Below are 15,744 nucleotides of genomic sequence, written 5' to 3' on the forward strand. Positions count from 1 at the left end.
TGTGGCATGCTCTTTAGGTGCCTTTCCACCTGTGAGGAGGACGACCTCTGATCCTATATTGTGGTACCATAGACCATTTATCCACCATCATCTTTTGTCTTTATTCTCAGGGACGTCACTTTCAGCAGCAGCAACAACCCAGACCTGTGCAAATGCACCAGAAGAAAATCTTAAAACCATGAATGAAGTGAAAACAGCCTTCAGTTTCAACTAGGTAAAAATGGCAGGCCCCAAGTTTGACACCAGGACCAGGATCTTCAAATTATCCTGCATTGACCCTGTCTTTGAGAACAGACAATTTTGCCTTGTCAACGAATGGAAGTCCATAACATCAGACAAAAGGATTCTGGAGATAAACTGAGTTGTATTAACATCTTCTGTTGAGACCCTACCTTTACCAAACCTCTCTCTCTTCTGTGTTCAGGGGTCCTTCTCATGAGAGCATGTTAAGATTAGGGATTTAATCCTTGTTATAAGTGGGAGCAATAAAGAAGGTTCCAAGGGAATTTAGAGATCAGGGCTTATACTCCAGATGTTTCTTCATACCAAAGAAAGGAGGAAGGTTTGATCTGATATGAAATCTAAGGAAGCTCAGGGTCTTCGTTAAGAAAGTCTGCTTCTGCATTTTGGCACTAGCATGTTTCATAATCTCCTTTTCCACCCTGCATGAATGGTCCGTAAAGAAAGTGGTGATAGGTGACATCTTCGGTCTACGGTGGTTTCCAGACATTGATCTGTTGATCAATCACTAGATATATGAAGTGTCTCCAGTTCTGCTCGAGAACAGGCAGGGACAGTCTGTCCATATCAGAAATTTTTTTATTCCTGAACTGGCAGAAGGATCTGGCTGTACACTGCTCCCTCCCAATCCTCCCATTAATTTAGAAGGTGATCAGAAAGAGAAGACTGGATGGGGACAGAATAATCTTAGTGATTTCCAGCATGGCTAAGGCAAGGATGACCTGCAGACCTCTTGCAACTTCTTAAGAAGTCCACGGGCTTTTTCCAGTGTTCACAGATTTGCTGTCCCAACAAGAGTGCAGGATTTACTGCTTTGACCTTCTGTCAACTGCAGCCATTTATAGGACTTGAGTGGGCCTTGGAAAAATCTTGCTCTTTAGAGGTTCAACAGTTACTACTTAACTCCCAGATAACAGCTGTCTAGAAAATGCTTTGACCTCAAGTGGACTGATTTGTTAAGTGGATGCATGACAAACCTGATACCAACTCAGTGTCTTCTGGAACATTTACTCCAATTAAGTTTCATGCGATCATGCAATACAGTACACATCTGTTTGGCCGAAATCTAAATGCTGCAAAGATAGTTACCCAGATCTTCAGGCATTTTTTAGTTTCTGAAGTTTTTGCAGAATGGCTTTGAGTAAGTCTCATGGTAATATTTTTGAAAATATATGTTCCTGTTATAGCAGACATATTTTATATTTGCTGTATAAACAAGTCTGAGATCTGGGTGAAATATAGCCTTTTAATTTAAAAAACAACTAACAGAGGGAGGACATTTCAGAACTTCTGAAAATAATCTTGAATAAGTCATGAGAGTCAGTCAAGGCACCTGATAACTGAAGAAAAGTCATTGTGCCTACATTTTGAGAAGGAGGAAGAACAATGGAACTATTAGCCCTGTGTGCACAGTTAGCCTTTTTTGCAGAAAAAAAATCTGTCACACAGGCTACTTATTCACTGGCAACTGGAACTTTCATAATGTATTGTGTCAATCCCTCCATCCTTGCTTGTCTTTTTAGAGTTCCTCTCTGGGCAGACAGTCCTAAATTAAGTTCTATGGGTTCTGTGCACCTCCTTTTAAAAACATGGGGCCAGATTCAGCTATGGGGTAACTCACTTAATGGAGTTACACCTAGTTACATCAGCATTACATTTGGCTCCAAGTGTCAGCATAGCCTAATGCAAACTTTTAAGCATTATGCATATGGCCACTGGCTGTGCAGACTAATTTTATTAAAGATTCCAGGACTAAAGAGATCAGTGTACTATTCCTTCAACATGAAACTTTGCAGATGGCATATTCTGAGAACTCTGTGTATGTGTGACCAGTATTAAAATGTGGCTCTTCTCAAAACAATGACTGTAAAAATAGTCTAGTTGGGTTTATATTTGTCTCAACTGTGCTAGACTTGCTAAATTTCCAAGTAAAAAATAGCTTTCTAACTACCAGTCCAGTAAATTCAACTTTGCTAAGATTCTTTTCTGGTTTGTGCACCGCCTTTAACAAAGATTCTGAAGGCCAAACAAATTCTGGTCTCAGTTATGCCTGTTCAGTGAATTTAACAGGTGTAACTGTGGGCAAATTTGCTTCAAGGGAGGAACCTGATTGGCAGTTCTGATCAGGGTACCCTGGATAGAATACTAGGGTGGAATTCAGCTCGTTCCACCACTGGAGTGTAGTCTTGCAGTGTCAACAGGAACAAAAGCAGTATAAAATTGTTAATAGAGTAAATAGATATGACTGAATGCACATAGAGAACAGCTCTGTTCAGTATAAAAGTGCCATTTTTATGTTGTCAATCTTCAGTATAGGACCATATTTTAAGTCCAAGCTAATGTGATGGGCCCAGGCCAGTTGGGTACAGCAGAGTAGCAGAAGGCAGACATACTGGCCACTGGATTAACAGTTTTCTGTTCCCTGACTGACCAGAGCAGGGGCTGCTCCAGGCTAATGAGAACACCTGACTCCAATTAACGTGCAAAGAATCAGGTGAGGCCATTAAGCTAATGTGACCACCTGACTCTAAGTCCCCTCTGATAATATAAAAGGGCTCACTCCAGTCAGGCAGAGAGGAGCCAGGGAGCCAAAGTGCAGCTGAAGGGCTGGTTAATGAAGACACCCTCAAGTCATTGGTAAGGGAGCCCTAAGGTAAGGGTGAAGAAGGGAGAAGCAGGAGAGCTGTGTGGAAGTGGCCCAGAGAAATGTAGCAACTCTGGCAGTGAAAGGTTGGCTGCCAACAGCTGCTACCGTTAGGGTCCCTGGGCCGGAACCCGGAGTAGAGGGCGGGCCGGCCCAGGTTCCCCCCAAACCACCACTACAGAAACACCTCCTGGGAGGGGAAAACAGGCCTCTGTCAGGACAGGAGGCTAAACTGTTTTGGCATGCGGCCGTAGGAGCAACAGAGACTGGGAATTCTCTCACCAACCTCCATTGCTAGCTTATGATGAAAAGGGCTCAGTAGGCTGTGTCCCTGGACCTAGAGAGAGAAGGGCTACGTGGAGGGTTGCAGTGAGCCTCTGAAGCTAGCATAAACCGCCTGGAAGCGCGGGACCCATGGGGACAAGGTCGGAGCTCTGCCACACTAAGAAAGTGGCTGTTTGGGCCATGTATCTCATGCAAGGTCTTCAATCCTTTGGCCTGAAACTCTTTTTGTGCTGTATAAGAATTAGTGTTATATCAGTGGTATTTAGATTGAAGAAATTTTATCATGCATATAAAAACAGCTTAAATAAATGCATTGATGTTCAATAAAGCAGATGCTGATGGCTTCCTTAGTTTATTAGTGATAAAGGGAATAAAATAATACATTCTCTCAGCATTTATTACTAGTAGTACCAGCCAGTTATTTAAGTACACTTTGTAGAAGAGTTGGCCCATCTCCAGTAAGAACTATAACAAAGGACAGATTAGCGTCCATGTAACTAATAAAACATAATGGGATGTGGTTTGTGCTGCATTTTGCCTTCAGTATGCAAACTGAGGCATGATGCACAGCCACGCCCATTCAGAGTTTGAAGAAATGAGTTCGGTGTAACATACCGTCAAATGCGGTATTATAGTAGTAGTATAATCAACTAGCTTCAGTGAGAATTTCATTTAAGAGCTGGCAGTTGCCTATATGAAAAGGCAATCTTATCTATTCTTCCTTATACAAGTCAATCTGATATTTAGGTCCCCTTCTGAGAAACAGGCTTTGATATTCTTTTGTCAGAGTATCTACAACATTTTTTGTACTGTTTACTTGAAAGGAACAGCTATCTGGCCTGTATCTAATTGGCATTACATTTTTCGTTTTCCCTTTGTCATGTGAAAAAATGTAGCTGTTTTCCCCCACTACATCAAAACTGTTTTTCATAGTGCCCTGTTGCTTTAAGCAATACTTAACAGGAATTCTTTAGATGTTTGTTCTTTGGACAAAAACAACGAGGAGTCCTTGTGGTACCTTAGAGACTAATTTATTTGGGCGTAAGCGTTCGTGGGCTAGAACCCACTTCATCAGATGCATGGAGTGGAAAATACAGGAGCAGATATAAGTACATGAAAAGATGTGAATTGCCTTACCAAGTGTGAGGTTAGTCTAATGAGACAATTCAATTGACAGCAGGATACCAAGGGAGGAAAAAGAACTTTTGAAGTGGTAATCAGTGGCCCATTTCAGACAGTTGACAAGAAGGTGTGAGTAACAGTAGGGGGAAATTAGTATTGGGGAAATTAGGCTTAGGTGAAGTGAAGTGAAACAGACTAACAGAGCCAGAAGGGTACCCAGAAGGGTCACGTACTACAAGACAGGCCCAACAAAGAAAGTAGCAACGCCACTAGCCATCACCTACAGCTCCCAACTAAAACGTCTCCAGCACATCATCAAGGATCTACAACCTATCCTGAGGGACGATCCATCACTCTGACAGATCTTGGGGGACAGGCCAGTCCTCACTTACAGACAGCCCCCCAACCTGAAGCAAATACTCATCAGCAACTACACACCACACAACAAAAACACCAACCCAGGAACCAAACCCTGCAACAAACCGCGGTGCCAACTCTGTCCTGAGTGCCAAATCCCGGTGCCAACTGATCTATTCAAAGGACACCATCAGGGACTCGTTCACCTGCACATCTACCAATGTGATATATGCCATCATGTGTTAGCAGTGCCCCTCTGCCATGTACATTGGCCAAACCGGACCGTCTCTATGCAAAAGAATAAATGGACACAAATCTGACATCAGGAATCATAACATTCAAAAACCAGTAGGAGAACACTTCACTTCAGTCTCCCTGGTCACTCAATAACAGACCTAAAAGTGGCAATTCTTCAAAAAAAACCCTTCCAAAAGAGACTCCAATGTGAAACTGCAGAACTGGAATTAATTTGCAAACTGGACACCAGGCCTGAATAAAGACTGGGAGTGGTTGGGTCATTTTACAACCTAAACCTAATTTCCCCAGTACTAATTTCCCCCTACTGGTACTCACTCACACCTTCTTGTCAACTGTCTGAAATGGGCCACTCTCATTACCACTTCAAAAGTTATTTTTCCTCCCTTGGTATCCTGCTGTCAATTGAATTGTCTTGTTAGACTAACCTTGCACTTGGTAAGGCAATTCACATCTTTTCATGTATTTATACCTGCTCCTGTATTTTCCACTCCATGCATCTGATGAAGTGGGTTCTAGCCCATGAAAGCTTATGCCCAAATAAATTTTATTCTCTAAGGTGCCACAAGGACTCCTCGTTTTTGCTGATACAGACTAACACGGCTACCATTCTGAAACCTGTCTTTGGACAGTTAAGCATCCACTTCAGACATAAAGGGCACTTACAAATGTATTTTTTCTCTCAAATCTGGTTTGCTGTCAAGTGGAGGACATTTTTTGTAGAATATCTGTTTGAAATGTCCTCTAAATTTTCTCTTAATCCACGTTCTCCTCTGTTGTGATCTCAGGCTTTTTTAGGTATAGAGTATACAGACTCTAACCCTTAAATTATGAAAACCTGAAATGATGAGTTTGTGAAACTGTCAAAGTTGTATTGTTGTTCAGACAGAGTAGTCGCTTTAGATTGTGACCTTTGAACGGAAGAAACTGAATAGCAAAAATACCTTATGGTTATCAGGCGAACTGCACTATTAACATCTCCTGGTCCCTCTGATGCACTTCCTCTAGGCTTCAAGCCAGCACCCCTTTCTTGTGTATTTCACTCTCACTCACATAGGGTGCTGTGTGGTAGTCACCTGTGTCTCAATCTTGACCATTTTAGGTCTGACTTGGGCTCAGAACCTGTATTTCTACTTCCTCTGGGGCAATGACTGTGGTAATTAATGACCAAAGAGCTTCCTTAAAGCAAAGCATCATTTATTTAAAACCATTTCAGAAAAAATATATCTCAAAAACCGTAAAACATACTGTAAGCATATCTAGTTCTTCTTTAAGGCTTACCATTCCCTGGGTCTGGGAGGCCTGACTCCTCCACAGAGCATTTTCTTGTGCCAGCCTGTCTGCCTATACTTGCTCACAAATAAACCCTGGCCCCCTTTTCAACGTCTCAGAGGTCTTCTAACTGTTTAGTCTTCATTTGATCTCTAATTCCTAGCCTAGTTTTACAGTGTGTTGGAGACAAGATACAGGATCTTTGAAGCTAACATCTGGTCCCCATTGACTTCTTAGTGTGTAACTAGGTATTCTTATCTGGGAAGCTATTTTGTTGCCTTCCTGTATAATTCACATTGAATTCAAACATTATAGGCATATAGTAAACATCCACTAACATGTTGGATCAGTGTATTCACACAGGAAAGTCTTAACCCAATACAGAATAACTTCGCCTCACTGAGAGGGGACATGTTAACAGTTTTGAAGTACATAAAAGGTTGTTACAAGGAGGAAGGAGGAAAAATTGTTAACCTCTGAGGATAGGACAAGAAGCAATGGGCTTAAATTGCAGCCAGGGCGGTTTAGGTTGGACATCAGGAAAAACTTCCTAATTGTCAGTGGCTAAGCACTGGAATAAATTGCCTAGGGAGGTTGTGGAATCTCCATCATTGGGGATTTTTAAGAGCAGGTTGGACAAACACCTGTCTGGGATGGTATAGATAATACTTAGTTGTGCCTTGAGTGCAGGGGACTGGACTAGATGATCTCTCGAGGTCCCTTCCAGTTCTATGATTCAATGTAGTCCAGCTGACAGGTGGCAAAGGCATGAATAATTGAGGTCAGGTCTTTGTCCAACAGGTATAAGTATATTTAGTATTTGTGGCGGGGGGGACGATGCGAGGCTGCACTTTAAAAGCTAGATCAGACACCTGCTTTGAGGCAAATAACTCTGAAGTACTCGAGGCCAAGAATGGTTCCAGCATGCAGAAATATAGTGAGAGGCCTAAGGAGAGCTGAGGTTCTCCAGTGTTCAGAGAGCTTTGTGTAATGCTTCCAAAGACAAAAGATTCCAATACATCCATTAAAAACTTTTAATCTGAGTGATTCAACCAGCTCTAAAATGAAGACGAGAAAAGAACGTAGATTAACTATCCCCAGGTACTAAGAATGCATCAAGTTATTGAGTTAGATGAGGAATTCAGCACTCCAAGATAAGCTAGGCAATTTTGTGTTGTACCCATTACTTATTACATTTATAATCGTCTCTGTGTGTTCTGTTCTCTTTTTAGTAGCTGCTCATTGTTTCCTGTCTTATACTTAGATTTTAAGCTTTTGAGGGCAGGGACCATCTCTTCATGTGTTTACAGTGCCTAGCATAATGAGGTCCTGGGCCCTGAAGAAGGCCTGTAGGTGCTGCCACAATGATTAATGACAACAAATAGAGACTGTAGAAGAACAAATGACAAGACAGTGATGCTGTCAACAGAGTATTGAAGCTGTCAGTGCACCAAGTACTAAAGGAATATCAGTGCTTATGAGGCTAATGACCCACAGTGCACTGAAATCAGCCTCCATGACTGAAGCCATAGAGGCACCAACAACTTGGACAATTTCAGCTATGTGGCTAAAGAAAACTAGTTCTATGAGAAAAGGAGTACTTGTGGCACCTTAGAGACTAACCAATTTATTTGAGCATAAGCTTTGGTGAGCTACATGCATCCGATGAAGTGAGCTGTAGCTCACGAAAGCTTATGCTCAAATAAATTGGTTAGTCTCTAAGGTGCCACATGTACTCCTTTTCTTTTTGCGAATACAGACTAACACGGCTGTTACTCTAGTTCTATGAGGAACCACTCCAGAACCCCAAGGAAACCATGGGAATGAGGAGAAATCAGTCAAAGGATGTAGAAATGTTAGAAAGTGTTCTGTTTTCAGACTGAAGCAAAAGTCTGTAGCTTCATTGAACTCAAACTGCATGACTAAATAACTGCATTTCCAACTGACAGTGCTTTATAGCTAAGCATGGACAGAAAGGAATGGCAGTGGCCTGAGACACCATGGCAGTTGGTATGAGAATAAGATTGGGCCGCCCATGTCTCCAAAGCACTTGAACTCTTTAAGAGCTAGGGGAGTTCTGGCCTATCTCATGCATTGAGCTGAGATCCAAGGATCCAGTCAATGGCAACTCAGTTTTTTTCGTTGCCCTTACACTAAAGGGCAAAGTTTTTCAACTCCAGTTTGGTGGACCAGTTACTTTGACTGCTGATGGAAAAGGGTCATGTTCTTAGTGCAGACAGGGCTAAAATCTGTTCCATTTTCTCTTCAATCTGTATTTCTTTCCTTCTTTCATTTTTCCTTCCATTTTCTTGCTTCCATTTTTTTTTTTTAAATTCCCTTTGTTCATTTACTGTGCTGTCTGTCTTTTGCTGTTTGGAGAGTCAGTAGTAAACTGTGCATGGAATTGCTGGAGGGGGAAAATTACTAACAGGATAGTAGCTCTTCTGTATTTTAGGCTCTTGCTTGTATCTTACTGTCTGCCAGTCACAATGAGTGGCCCGGGCAGGGGTTGGAGAGCAACTGGAAGCATGACAGGTATGCTTATGCCTGGTAGGACGCAGACAATTTATGGTCTTAATTATTGTTCAGTCTCAAATCTTCCTTTTTTGGGAGACAGTTACTGGGAAGGCTGTTGTAAGACAATTCCAGCAACATTTGGAGTCCTCAGATGTATTTGACTTTAGCTCTGGGTATAGAATAGTATGGAGACTGTTAGTCTGGGCTGATGGTGTTTGGGTGATTTCATGGTGATAGACAAAAGTAAGATTTACTTGTTGATTCTTTAGATGTGTTAGAAATTTCTCCCTCTCGAGGGGAAAAAAAATCTTTCTAAATACCACCCATTCTCTTGCACAAGGTTTTCAAGAATTATTTTAATGGATGAATCTGTTCTATATAGGTTTTTATACCACACTTATGCCCATAGCATGTGAGTACCTCCCAGTAGTGTGTTAAGCAATGTGACTTCACATCTGTCATGTGTTGTTTGTTCTCTCCTCCTCTTCCCAGTTGGAGAAATTTGTTCAGTGGAGTGCCATGTTTTGTAGGGTTTTTTATTTCTTAAATATCTGTTGCTATATGTTTTATATTAGAGAAGGCATGGTCAAAGAAGTGAGTGCAAAGTGGTGAGGTTTGTGATGGTCCCTGGTTCTGGGTGGAGTTCATTGCAGTTTTGAACCACCCCGGAGAAGGTTCTGTCTCCCATCTGGCCAAGCTTTACTCTAAAGGTTGAGAGTTCCATTGTGACAGAGGAGCAAAGTTGTTGACCATGGGTTTTGTCCTGCAGCCTTAGACAGTCTTTTAGGTATCCAGGGACTCAGGCCATGGGAGCACTTCGAAATTAAGGAACGAGACCTTGAACTTGATTCAGAATTCTATGGCAAATGAGTATAGAGCACAGAGGATAGGTTTTGATGTGCTCACGGTAGTCTGTGTTGCTAAGAAGGTAAGCTACTAGTTGGAGTTTCCTAAATGCTAAAGGTTTCATGCTCAGGTATATCTCTTTGCTGTAGTCCAGCTGACAGGTGGCAAAGGCATGAATAATTGAGGTCAGGTCTTTGTCCAACAGGATGGGATGGAGTCTCCCAGCCAGTCAGAGATGGTAGAAGGTATTACTTGCTGGCATTGCAATGTGACAGCTCAGCATCAATGAGGAATCAAGGAGTACTCCTAGACTACGGACTGAGTTTGACCAATTGTGGAAGTGAACCTTCACTCAAAGGAGACTAAATTGTGGCTAAATTGTAAATTGAAGAGGAAACTCTTCGAAATACTTTCCTCGGACCACCAGCATCACCTCTGTGTTGCTGAGCTTCAACCAGCTGTTCGTCATCCATGAGCTGATCTCATCCAAGCACTGGGCCATCTGGATTGTAGTGGTGTGGTCATGTGTGATGAAGGATCGGTAGAGCTGTGTTATCTGCATGTTGCTGGCACTGGACTCCGTGTCATCTGACAAGTTCACCTAGCGATTGTATGAGAGGACCGGAGAGCGAATTGATCCTTGTAGAACTCCACAAGTGAGGGTTCTAGCAGTGGAAGTGCAATTTTCCATCTCTACTCTTTGGGTGCGTACTTCCAGGGAAGGACTCAAACCATTTTAGCACATTATTTGGGATTCCTGCCACACTTCTCAGGCGAGGCAGCCATATCTCATGGTTAACAGTGGATGTCTGTCCTCTATCCATTGATAGGAGGGGATCATTCATCAGTGCCAGTTCTGTGTCTTGGCCTGAATCTAGGTTGTGCTGGATCTAGAATGTTACCATCAGTAAGATGAGTTCGTAGCTGGCTTGGTGCTAGCTTCTCTGAGTTTGCTCAGGAATGGGAGGTTTGACTGTGGATGTTAGAAGATAGCTGTCCAGGGTGGTTTTCTTCAGTGTTGGTTGGACTATTGCATAGCTGTGACCGTTCCCTCTCAACGCCTTCACCCTCCCCACAACATCACCCCTCTCTCTTGAGACACATATCACTGTTTGAAGGAAGCCATTATACAACAAATTAGAAATCCCTTGCAGGGTGACTTTTACCCCACTACAAACCTTTCATGCTTGTGCATTCTTTGGTACACATGATGTAAAATAAATGAATTATTTTCTAGGATTAGTTGTGTTTAACTCTGAGCACCAAGTATTTCGTATTAAAGTAGTCTAGTTTGCTGATTTTCTATGATAACAGAAGTACAGTTTATTAATTAGGTTAGCTGGTCTTTACTGAACTGTCTTCCAGTTGTAAATATATTGTTTTTGCAGTACAGCATATTGCACAAAACAATTTTGCAATTAGAAATATTGCTATATCAGGAAACAGGAAAGCACATTGTTAAAAAATACATTCAGGAAATATATTACTCAAAGGAGTTCGTGCTCACTTAATGGAGGAAACTGACAGCAGAGACTGTTCATAAGCCCATGTAGAAAATAGTGTGAATTGTATTTTCAGTTGGTTCCATAGTTGTTAATGAGTAGTGGGGTTGGGGGGTTAAGCAAATGAATGCAGTTATAAATAAATAGAAAAGTTAAATTTAAGAAATCCACTGCTGGTTGTTTTAATAAGTGATTGATTTCTAGGCTGCTCTGCGATAGTGGTTTGTTTAAGCCAACTGTCTAATACTATGCAAGTTTAAAATTAAAATTCATGTGCACTAAAAGAGTATGGTGCACACTGTAGCTGATTTTTTTTTTTTTAATGAGGCACATGATTTACATGTCTGTTTATCAGAAAGCAGTGTTGGTCTTTAAATTGTTGAAAGAAGAGATATTACATATCAACAAGGTGTAATTTTCTCCTGAGTTGGCCAAACATTGTTATACTAGATTATTGGGTCCCAATTATCCTTTCCCCAAACATCAATTTCTCAATAAATGGCTTGCCTTTCTTGATAATTTAAGAGGTGTACGCTCATCTTAGTATATAGAGATGTATCATTAACATATGGATTCCAGAGCTGGTCAAAAAAATTATCAAAACACTTTTTGGCAAAAAATGGTTGAGTTAAATGGAAATTTTCATAAAAAATTCAGTTTATAAGTGAAGACCCTTTGATAAAAGCAAACTTTTTATTTCATTGAAACTGTTGATGGAGGAGGGAATGATTTCCCAATTTACTCTAGTAGATTATAATATTTTGTTTTACTTTTTAAAAACCAAGGGTCAAGCCCAAAATGGGCCTTAAAAAAAAAAGAGAGAGAGAGAGAAAGAGAGAGCGCGCGGATTTAGGGCTTTCTAGGGTGTGGTGTTTTTTTTGTTTTTTTTTTTAAAGGAACTAAGATTTATTGAACAAGTTTTCGCAGCCTGCTATAATAAATATCCTTTTGTGTGTATGTGAACAAGTTTAGAAACAAGGAAGGGGCACTGACATCTCCATATTAGCTGTATTACTCATCATTTTCAAAGTCAGCAGAGTTCTTCCTTTTCAGTCGATCAAATTCTTGGTTCCCCCAGGTGTAAACAACATAGGCCACCACAAAAGGAGGAGCTTCCCTGGTATTGCTTAGCTGATAGGGAATAGCCTTTCTGGCTGAGGAGGCAGGATCATTGCAAATCCAGCTGCTGAAGAGAAGTAGTTGTCGGGCAGGAGTAAGCAGCTTCAAATATTGCTCTTCTTTCCCTCATGCACTCCAGTTCCCAAGGGGGACAGCGAGCACTACCCCTATCTGTCGACAGCAGGGAAGCAGACAAATCTGCCCAACTACAAAGGGGTATGAAGGAATGGGGATCATGAATCTTCTTCCCCTCATCTGCTCTCAGAATACCATTAAGTTGTGTGTGGTGTGGGTGCTTGGCTTTGTGTTGCATGAAGACAAGGATACCCAGTGCTTCTTTTTTTTTTCCTGCCACAGCAGGCCTTTGAAGTACCATTGGGAAAATAGATTTCACTAGTGTAGATAACTGATTAAATACACTTCACTATTCGTGAACAAGGAATTACAGAATTCCATCTGTGCATCAGAGGGCGAATCCTATAACCCAAAGCCCATGGAAAAAAGTATTATTTTTCTTAGCATTCTCCTGCATTAACTAGTCTAGCATATAATGTTGTAGTAACTTTGTACAGTAATTTGTTTATTGAAACACTTAGATTTTGTATGAATACACTGTCAGTTAATTTTATTTATTTTTTGTTACAGGAGCTAGAGTTAATGCCAAAGACAGCAAGTGGTTGACTCCCTTACACAGAGCTGTTGCATCATGTAGTGAGGTATGAAATAAACACGTTTTTTCTCTTTTCTCTCTTTTCTCTTTTCTCTTTTCTCTTTTCTCTTTTCTCTTTTCTCTTTTCTCTTTTCTCTCTTTTCTCTTTTAAAGATGAGTTTATGTAAAATAAAATACAGCATCTCAGACAACTTTCTATTTCTTATTCAGTTTTCTTAGAGTGAAACTATTGAAAATGCTTAGAGAGCCCAGGATGTTTGCAACAGATTTTTTAAAATTTAACAGGAAAAAAAAGGTGGGGGGCATAACTTCATAATTCCAATTGTAGAATAGAGAGAGGTTCTGAACAGGAAAAAAAAATTGCAAAAATAACATGCTCTTAGAAATGTTCATTAAAAGAATCTAGAATAAGTACAGGTAGTTTGTTTTTATTATTTTAATACAAAAGGAAACCAGAAATTCTTGTACATGGAAATAATAAATCATGAATGCCATTCCCATGACAGAGAATATTTCTGAATTCAGAACATAAAGTCCATGATTCCTTTGGGGTGAGATAACCAAAGTGGTTCAGTATAATGGAAAAATACTCTAGAAACTAAATAGGGTTTGTTTTCACCTATACAGCACGATTTTGTTTTTTTTTTTCATTTTTTAATAGGCAAGCATTTCTACAGTTTCTTTATTGAAAACATTGAAGCTAGCAGCTGTAAGCGTTTTAACATAAAGTATTTAGTTTGGGCTTGTAGGTTTAAGTTTCATCTGAAACATTCAAATGTACAGAGTAGAGCAGAGCAAGCTGCTAATAAAATTCTGACATTTTGTTTCATCAGAAAAATCAAGGTTTTTGAAGCATGTATCAATATGTTGCTAAATATAGAAATATCGTAGGAAGAAAAATTAAGAGGTGCATTTATATCATTGTTCAGGTATCGTATTCTCTGAGTTTCAAACTGTCATTAACTGGAATTTTAAATCTGTGAAGTGTCATAAAATTAGCTCAGTAAAAATGCTGAAGCTTAGGATTGACATGTATTGTTGCTAGAGTCATGTGGGAGAATTTCACAGAACCTGACTACGCAGAGTACTGTACCTGAGTCATATCAGTACTATTATTGTTTATTTTTATTAGAGAGAGAGGGGATGAAATGAGATTGTTTTGGTTTTGCAGAGTCTCAGGCATCAGACTTTGGATCTAAAACCGTCCATTTTAGATTTTGCTTTTGGGCCAAATAGTAGCATTTAGCCACTAACCTAAGTAGGTAGTAATGTGGAGGTCTTGTCCCATAAGGAACTTGGGCACAATTCTTCTATGAATGGCTTGGTGCATAGGCTAAACTATCCTTTAGGGTAAAGCAATATGCTCCCCTGAGAGAGCCTCACTGAAGCAGCAGTCCCTGCACTCTCCTGAGATTTGGGACTATAGTTGTTTCTGCCCCTTGTGTGGGGGGGATGGGATGCTTGTTGCATGCTTTCTCCTTCCTTTCCTCCTCTTCTGTGAATACCCTCACTAGGATCTGTCACAATTTGGCTAATGATTTTTTGAATCTATGGAACATTTTACTTTTAAAAAGTTTCCTCTGCTCAGTTATCACTCCTAAAATAAGAATATTATTTTCTCATTTGTATAAGTCTTGCCTTGCTTCTAGGGCTATGAGTATAATAAAATGAAAACTGTAAATCACATTAGTATATCATTAACATAACCTTAGCATATAAGAACTTGCAGTGAACTGGTTTTATTGTGGCAAAACTATATATAAATCTGGAGATTGGGACATATCCTTCCCCAAACTTCAAAGGGCACCACTTCTCTCCCACAAAATGGACCAGCCCAGGGGTCTGCCCCGTAGGACCTTTTTAACTTCTACAACTACTCTTCCCCCCCACCACTCCTTCTCCCCACAAAGAACTGGACGCCAGTAGGACTTCATTTTGACCCAACCCCCACGTGCCTTAGATACGCAAAAAGCTTCAACTAGTACGCTGTGAAGCAGTCTGTTTCTATAGCAACACAGGTCACCTGGTGCTCATTTCTTTGCAGTGGCTCCTCATTGAATATAGTCCAACTTAAGTCCTCTGTCCTGATATTCAAAGCCTTCCATGGGCTTGTCTTAGCTACCTAAGAGAGAACCCTCCCTCTGTGACCATGACCTCCTATAACCACAACATTGTATCAAAACAATGAATCTGTCAGCCAACTCTGGGAGGGTGTGTGGGAGACAGTGACTGGATCTAAACTATGGAATTTGCTCCTGCAAGAGATAAGTGACCACAGAACTAATTACTTTTAAATGCAAAACTTATTTATTCTTCGTTTTCCCTAGAGTTTCTACACATACTCACAACATGCAATGAAACAAACCTTATACACTAATCAAATTTATTTATCCTAGAGGTTGGAATGGAAGAAAAAGAGCTTGTTAGTGTTTCTACTTTTACATGTTTGGGGGGCTCTTAAATATTAAGATGATGGAAGACCTTATAAATAGATGGATGGGGACACATACTAGCACACTGTGCAGCTGGGAGCAGCACAGAGATGCTCCCTCTTGAGCTGGTTACTGACTTGTTTCTGGGGCAGAGTGTCGCTGTTCAAGCTCTTGTGTATAGTAGCTAGGAAGCTCTGTGATTTAAATCCTGGTTTTGGTATAATCCAGCAGGACTACTCCCCCCAAATGAGGGCAGACCCAATTAAACAAGAACATCTGGTCACCCTAAATATCTTTAATATATTTGGGGATTTAGTTTTCAAACTTTTTTTCTTGAACATATTTCAGCTTAGACTGTTAGTCTTCAGAATGTGAATTTGCACTCCTTTTGTGTGCTGGTGTGTTTTGCGCAAAAAAAAAAGTTAAGATTCATTTAATTTGAAAATACGTCACTGCACATACACATACTAACTGTATACTGAG

The 15,744-nt window shown here is 40.5% G+C and overlaps 1 protein-coding gene across 3 annotated transcripts in view; it reads left to right on the top strand.

Annotated features, from left to right (window-relative positions):
- Positions 1 to 15,744, top strand: part of ANKRD28 (ankyrin repeat domain 28) — a 235,172-nt gene that overhangs the window by 133,146 nt on the left and 86,282 nt on the right. For all 3 annotated transcript variants that reach the window (XM_074945705.1, XM_074945703.1, XM_074945704.1), the window contains one exon: positions 12,805 to 12,875. In XM_074945705.1, coding sequence (XP_074801806.1) covers positions 12,805 to 12,875 — 71 coding nt within the window. The remainder of the gene's footprint in view (positions 1 to 12,804; positions 12,876 to 15,744) is intronic.

This window comes from Natator depressus, chromosome 2, assembly GCF_965152275.1.
Source record: "Natator depressus isolate rNatDep1 chromosome 2, rNatDep2.hap1, whole genome shotgun sequence".
NCBI lineage: Eukaryota > Metazoa > Chordata > Testudines > Cheloniidae > Natator > Natator depressus.